General features: G+C 41.7%; 1 protein-coding gene across 1 annotated transcript; it reads left to right on the forward strand.

Moving 5' to 3' along the window:
* Positions 1-897: 897 nt before the first annotated feature.
* LOC110537399 (Krueppel-like factor 6) lies at positions 898-4,616 on the forward strand. Its single transcript, XM_021623419.2, has 2 exons — positions 898-1,887; positions 3,083-4,616. The coding sequence occupies exons 1-2, from the start codon at positions 1,239-1,241 to the stop codon at positions 3,829-3,831; spliced, it is 1,398 nt and encodes a 465-aa protein (XP_021479094.1). The 5' UTR covers positions 898-1,238; the 3' UTR covers positions 3,832-4,616.
* The last annotated feature ends 3,744 nt before the right edge of the window (positions 4,617-8,360 follow it).

Here is an 8,360-nt window from a genome sequence, read left to right on the forward strand (position 1 = left end):
GCTATTCCTGTAAATTCAACATGGCTAGTATTTGATCTAGAAGTGTTTGAGATACTACAGAAAGATAGGGAGGGTGTTGATCCATCTGATTGGTGGAGTGGGTCTAGGGTTTATGGGTTGATGTGAGCCATGACCAGCCTTTCAAAGCACTTCATGGCTACAGACATGAGTGCTATGGGTCGGTAGTCATTTAGACAGGTTACCTTAGTGTTCTTGGGCACAAGCACTTAATAGTGGGGATGTTGATGTTGTTAAACGCCCCTTAAACGTGTGCATGACACTGCAACACAATTTCCCCATGGGGACAATAAAGTCAATAAAGTAAAGTAGTTTCAAAGAGCAAGGCAGAGGAAAAAAGCCTGTTATGGACAGTGATGCTGCACAGATGACAGGAGCAATGGAATAGAGATACTAAGGGCAGGCATTTATTTCAAGTACAGAAGAAAGTTGGGGAGGGGAGGACGACAGGAAGGGACAGAAGAGAGGAGGCTATTTTTACAAGATTAAGGGTGGGACACAGCCGGTTGAATAACACCTTAAATGTGATAGGAAAGCATCCAACAGGAAAGTGTGGTTATTGCCATGAAACACATACTGTGGAGCATGTATTGCTACAGTGTGGGCAGTATCAGAGGGAAAGAGAGGCTGAGATCTTGTATGAGGGAGAAGGGGATACAGGAAATTAGTTTAAAAAGTATATTGAGTAGAACGTCATTAGATATAGTCTCAAATATGTTGTTATCTTTTTTTTAATAGCAACGGGGCCGGCAGGTGAGATTTAGTTTCTCCCTGTCTCTGCCCCACACTCCAGTACAGTAGGTGGCGGTAATGCACCATAACGTTGGATGCCAACCGCTGTTAAAGAAGAAGAATACACCGTTTGACGTCATAACCATGCGACACTCAAAAACTAATACGTGGGAAGGTGAGTTGGCGGAAGAAAAAAAAATCACGTTTTTGAGTGAGATTGTTTGAGAAACAAGTTGACTCATTTAGCTGTTTATTTGTTTGAGTTAAAAGCTATTTTCTTAAGAATTGCAAACAGTAAGTATGTTGTCTGGCCAGATGCTAACTAGACGGCTTGCTATCGAACCAACGTTAGATAGCTAACACGGTGGCCAGTTAACGTTAGTTACCTTGCTTACCAAACAACAGGGACTGAATCCCGAGGCTTCTGTTATTTTGCATTTGAAACTTTTTCGAACTGTTGATAACATAACATCAAGCTAATCACTACCATGAGTTTGACGATGGAGACCAGTGTCTCTTTCCTCAAATATGAACTTGCATCGACCATCGAACAGGCAGTGAGGTGTGCAGTAGAAGCCGTTTTGAAGGAAACTGCTAGAGTAGTCGGTATCAAACTGGCCGCAGCTCGGACTGCTGCTGCTGAGTCTCATCGTGAGAACCAAAGTTTGAGAGAGAGACTTGACGTATCTGAGGGTGAACTCAAAGCAACACGGTACTACATGACAGCAGCCGAGAAGAACATCAAACAGTGTTTACTTCTTAATCACAACCAGCCTAGATCGGGTGCTTTAGGACCTGGTTCGGAAGAGTCTCATTTTCTCTTTCCCCCCACTGCTTCGGGGAGTCCTTCCAATATGCTCACGACCCGTGGCCCCAAGTCGTTTCGAGCCTCATCCACACGATCACAGTTTTCTAAGTCACTCCCCAGTGTAGGTCTTTGCTTACCAACAGTGCAGCATGAATGGCCCAGGAGCAGCGAAAACTTGAGGAGAATACGGACATCCTCCACTGTCTCTTCTACCAATCCCTCACAAACATCCAAAGTGCCACAATTAGAGGTTGGAAATTCATCTCATCACACTGAGGAGGATACAGAGGGTCAATTCTACATTACAGACGATGGGGTTGCAGAGAAAGGTAGGCTTACGCCCTACACAGACATACTGGGCGATTCCACTCCAGCTCAGCCCAAAAATATTTAGGGTATCTCAGATTTTATAGTCAATTCTCACAACTTCATTGGGAGAAAGGATGTTTCACATGCGTTTGACCCTTTTCACAAACAATTTGAGAAAAAAATGACACACGGTTCCTGAAAGACTATGATTTGTGAACCGTACACGATTCAGACATGTTGTGTGTCATTATACTCCCCAATAGTGTGCTCTAAAATATGGAGTGTGGCTATATTCTTTAGAAAAAAATTCACAAATGTATTCAACATAAGATGCTCTTTTTGATTTAGCTTGTTTTTTAGACATTGTTTGCAACAATATACTCATCAAACACATCACATTTCCAGAGTGGGCTCTGCCACTTTGGAAGAAATGATCCATTTTATACATAGAAATTGACATTATAGTTCATTAACCAACCACCACCCTCCTGTAGGATTCAGCAAATCACCATCAGAGGGAGTTATAATATATGCCATTTAGCAGATGCTGTTATCCGATTCACCCTGCAGTCATGCGTGCATACATTTTACATGTTGGTGGTCCCGGGAATCTAACCCACTATCCTGACATTACAAGCGCCATGCTCTACCAACTGAGGTACAGAGGACCACTGTGTTCCCCTTGAATCCATTTTTTCATTCACTGTATTGTTCATAACATTTATCAGAACTTTAAAAGTAACAGTCCCCACTCAGGAAATGTGACATACTTGTATATTGTTTAAAACAATGTCCCAAATCAAAAAGGGTACTTTTGAAATATTAATATTAGTTTTAATGTTGAATAAATGCATGTGTAAAATTGTATTTTATGATATAGCGATTCTCCATATTTTAGAGCACTCTAATTAGGAGTATAACGACATTAAGCTGTTGTCTGTATCATGTACGGTTCATGGATCATTGGGTCCATGTATAGGTCTAAAAAGGGCCCAAAATTGCCACTTATGTTTTATTTTTTTATCATGATTACAAATGTAAAAAGCATATCAAACATCCATCTTCCCAATTAAGTTTATATGTGATAATTGTCAGAACAATCTGAGATACCAAAAATATATTCAGGCTATGCTGGCATGGAATTCCCCTATTTTCACGTACTCAACAAATGAAAAGTCTCCTACTGATCATGATGATATAATTTATCTCTCTCAGAGTACAAAGTCCGTGCAACTGGAGGAGAGGACTCTGGAATAATTCAACAGGAGCAGGAGGGGGGAACAGTGGCAGCAGAAGACCCTCACAGAACTTCTATTACCAACTTTGAGTTGGAGATGGGCCAGAGTCACCCAGCAGGCAATGTGAATGACCTGGGCCTGATCCAGGTGCTCGATGAGGTGGATGAAGTTAAAAGAACAGTTAAAATTGAAAACGACCCTGAGGTCCCAAGTATGCTGGAGTCCCACCTCCCTGGGTCATCACAACAACTGCCACCGATGCCAGCTCACATTGATAATGATGGTGACAATGATGGTAACTTCATGGGGTCTGTCCCACCCTCTGCAGGGGACGCTGGACTTCTAGGGGCTTTTGAAGTCCGACGGGAGAGCTCGGATAAGGTGCATCGCTGCAATGTGTGTGGCCGGGGATTCCGCCGCTTCTACTGCCTGAAGACACACCAGCGCATTCACACGGGTGAGCGGCCATATCCCTGCAGGTATTGCGAGAAGCGTTTCCGACACCTGGACAGTCTACATAAGCACCAGCGCATCCACACTGGGGAGAGGCCCTACCGCTGTGCCCAGTGTGGCTGCTGTTTCAGGGAGCTAGGCCAGCTCAAGAAGCACAGGCTGACCCACTCACCTGCTCCCACCACACCCCACCCGGTAGTGGCACTGTCTCTACTCCAAGCAGGGCCCTCCTATACATGGCCACACCTCCACTCACAGTCCCTGGATTCCTAATCAGGATGGATTTGGTACACACATTCATACAAACATATTTTGTAAACATGATATGATGGTACTAATTTTGTGTGTTAAGTTCACCCTAATCAAAGTTAATATTATTTAATTGACAATGTACACAAGCTGATCATGTAAGAATCATATATTTCAGGTAAGCTAGTGGTTAGTTACCCTTTCCCTTTCTGGGCCTCCCGAGTGGCGCAGCGGTCTAAGGCACTGCATCGCGGTGCTAGAGGTGTTACTACAGACCCGGGTTCATTCCCGGGAGTCCCATAGGATGGCGCACAATTGGCCCAGCGTCGTCCGGGTTAGTGCTCATCGCACTCCTGAAATTTTGGGAGCAAGGAGGGTAAAAAAACAAGTAAATAATATAATAATAATAATAATCACTGCTTCTTCACAATGTTCTTAATTGGCATAAAAGGGTGTTCATTATGCAGTCACAGATATGAGCAGGTCTGCAGATTCTGCCGGGAAAGGTTTATACAACAGTTTGGCATCGAGGGTTGATTTTCGTTAACTACACACCTGGTAAAATGGAAATACAGAACACTTTGGTTGAGTTGATAGCACAATACAGAAATTAATAGTGTATTTTAGTTGGTATTACATGCAGATCTTTATCAACAGTTTAACACTATAATTATAAAGACAAAACTGAAGGGAAAATATGTATTTAAAGTGATGCTTCTGTTGTATATTGTTTTCATTAGCCTGTTCATTTTGAACAGCAACAAATTTGTGTTGTATGTTTTTGATTTACCTAAAAAGTCACATTTTCAGAGTGGTATTGGATTATTTTGTTTAATATTGTTACAGTAAAACATGACTTCATAAACACTACCCAAGACACAGTTTATTCATGATAAAATATAGTTATTACAATATGTTCTACACATCATAAAACGCAGATAGCTATACTACCCGTCCTTGCTGTCTGGCATTGCTCATCTAGGGCCCTGTGTTTTGTACAATCATGTAACACCAAGATTTTTCTCCATTGTAGAATAATAGTGAAGACATCAACTATGAAATAACACATGGAATCATGTAGTAACCAAAAAAGTGTTACACAAATCAAAATACAGTGCCTTGCGAAAGTATTCGGCCCCCTTGAACTTTGCGACCTTTTGCCACATTTCAGGCTTCAAACATAAAGATATAAAACTGTATTTTTTAAAAATTTTGCACGCCCAATTTTTCCATTTTTGATTTGTTAAAAAAGTTTGAAATATCCAATAAATGTCGTTCCACTTCATGATTGTGTCCCACTTGTTGTTGATTCTTCACAAAAAAATACAGTTTTATATCTTTATGTTTGAAGCCTGAAATGTGGCAAAAGGTCGCAAAGTTCAAGGGGGCCGAATACTTTCGCAAGGCACTGTATATTTTAGATTAAAGATTATTCAAAGTAGCCACCCTTTGCCTTGATGACAGCTTTGCACATGCTTGGCATTCTCTCAACCAGCTTCATGAGGTAGTCACCTGGAATGCATTTCAATTAACAGGTGTGCCTTAAGTTAATTTGTGGAATTTATTTCCCTTATGCATTTGAGCCAATCAGTTGTGTTGTGACAAGGTAGGGTTGGTATACAGAAGATAGTCCTATTTGGTTAAAGACCAAGTTCCGTACTATTGCAAGAACTGCTCAAATAAGCAAAGAGAAACGACAGTCCATCATTACTTTAAGACAAACGTCAGTCGGGTAGCCTAGTGGTTAGAGAGTTGGACCTGAAGGTTGGATCGAATCCCCGAGCTGACAAGGTAAAAATCTGTTGTTCTGCCCCTGAACAAGGCAGTTAACTCACTGTTCCGAGGCCATCATTGTAAATAAGAATTTGTTCTTAACTGACTTGCCTAGTTAAATAAAAAAACAAATAGTCAATCCTGAAACTTTGACAGTTTCTTCAAGTGCAGTTGCAAAAACCAAGTACTATGATGAAACTAGCTCTCCATGAGGACTGCCACAGGAAAGGAAGACCCAGAGTTACCTCAGCTGCAGAGGATAAGTTTATTAGAGATAACAGCACCTCAGATTGCAGCCCAAATAAATGCTTCACAGAGTTCAAGTAACAGACACATCTCAACATCAACTGTTCAGAGGCGACTGTGAATCAGGCCTAAAATATATTTTGATTTGTTTAACACTTCATTGAGTACTACATGATTCCATATGTGTTATTTCATAGTGTTGATGTCTTCACTATCATTCAACAAAGTAGAAAATTGTAAAAAATAAAGAAAAACTCTTGAATGAGTAGGTGTGTCCAAATTTTGACTGGTAGTGTATTTGTTGTGTTTTCATAAACCACATTTCCATCCACAGTTTTTATGCAGGTAAAGTCATACCATATAAAAAATAATCACGACAGCTGCGATGGAAACAGGACGTTTTAGTACAATTTTCTAAATGCTGACAGATCATTTGTTTATTCAGCATAGTAGGATCTTTATGTGTCGGTAAAATTAATTATGCGAATAATGGCAGTGGAAAAGCCTTTATGTGCATATATTGATATAATAACCATCATATCGAAGTAAACTTGATATGGTGTGTGGTCCTCCCACTACGACTCGTCTTTAAAGCGTGCAGTTTATTAGACTACAGATGAACAGTGGCGTAAAGTATGTTATATGACCAAAGGTATGTGGACACCTGCTCATCGAACATCTCATTCCAAGATCATGGGCATTAATATGGAGTTGGTCCCCCCTTTGCTGCTTTAACAGCCTCTACTCTTCTGGGAAGGCTTTCCACTAGATTTTGGAACATTGCTGCGGGGACTCGCTTTCATTCAGCCACAAGAGCATTAGTGAGGTCAGGCACTGATGTTGGGTGATTAGGTCTGGCTCACAGTCGACGCTCCAATTCATCCTAAAGGGGTTCGATGGGGTTGAGGTCAGGGCTCTGTGGAGGCAAGTCAAGTTCTTCCACACCGATTTCGACAAACCATTTCTGTATGGACCACGCTTTGTGCATTGTCATGATGAAACAGGAAAGGGCCTTCCCCAAACTCTGCCACAAAGTTGGAAGCTCAGAATCGTTTAGAATGTCGTTGTATGCTGTAGCGTTAAGATTTCCTTTTACTGGAACTAAGGGGCCTACACTGAACCATGAAAAACAACCCCAGACCATTATTCCTCCTCCACCAAACTTTACAGTTGGCACTATGCATTCGGGCAGGTAGCGTTCTCCTGGCATCCGCCAAACCCAGATTTGTCCGTCGGACTGCCATATGGTGAAGCTTGATTCTTCACTCCCAAGAACGCGTTTCCACTGCTCCATAGTACAATGAGACTATTGGTTAGAGAGTTGGGCCAGTAACCGAAAGGTTGCTGGATCGAATCCCTGAGCTGACAAGGTAAAAAATATGTTGTTCTGACCCTGAGCAAGACAGTTAACTCACTGTTCCCCGGGCGCCAAAGATGTGGATGTCGATTAAGGTAGCACTCCGCACCTCTCTGATTCAGAGGGGTTGGGTTAAATGCAGAAGACACATTTCAGTTGAAGGCATTCAATTGTACAACTGACTAGGTATCCCCCTTTCCCAATGGCAATGAGCTTTACACCGCTGCAGCTGACGCTTGGCATTGCGCATGTTGACCTTGGGCTTATGTGCAGCTGCTCTGCCATGGAAACCCATTTCATTAAGCGCCCAATTAACAGTTATTGTGCTGACGTTGCTTCCAGAGGCAGTTTGTAACTGTAGTGATGGTTGCTACTGAGAACAAAATATTTGTATGCGTTTCAGCATTTGGCGGAACCGTTCTGTGAGCTTGTGTGGCCTGCCACTTTGCGGCTGCTCCGTTGTTGCTCCTAGACATTTCCACTTCACCATAACAGCACTTGCCATTGACCGGGACAGCTCTAGCAGGGCAGATATTTTATGAAATTACTTTTGGGAAGGTGGCATCCTATGATGGTGCCACATTGAAAGTCACTGAACTCTTCAGTAAGGCCATTCTACTGTTTGTCTTTGGAGATTGCATTGCTGTGTGCTCGATTGTATACACCTGTCATGTGGCTGAATTAGCAATATCCACTAATTTGAAGTGTATTTGGTATATGATTGTAATACCCTTTTATTTATCCCTCCTGTTTCCCACATATGCTCTACAGTACATTTATTAAACTCTTATTTAAATGTACAGTGGCTTGCAAAAGTATTCACCCCCTTGGCATTTTTCCTATTTTGTTGCCTTACAACCTGGAATTAAAATGATTTTTTGTGGGGTTTGTATCATTTGATGTACACAACATGTCTACCACTTTGAAGATTAAAAATATTTTTTATTGTGAAAGAAATAAGACAAAAAAACAAACTTGAGCATGCATAACTATTCACCCCTCAAAAGTCAATACTTTGTAGAGCCACCTTTTGCAGAAATTACAGCTGCAAGTCTCTTGAGGTATGTCTCAAAAGCTTGGCACATCTAAACACTGGGATTTCTGCCCATTCTTCAAGGCAAAACTGCTCCAGCTCCTTCCAGTTGGATGGGTTCCGCTGGTGTACAGCAATCTCAGG

Source organism: Oncorhynchus mykiss, chromosome 12 (genome assembly GCF_013265735.2).
Source record: "Oncorhynchus mykiss isolate Arlee chromosome 12, USDA_OmykA_1.1, whole genome shotgun sequence".
Classification (NCBI taxonomy): Eukaryota; Metazoa; Chordata; class Actinopteri; order Salmoniformes; family Salmonidae; genus Oncorhynchus; species Oncorhynchus mykiss.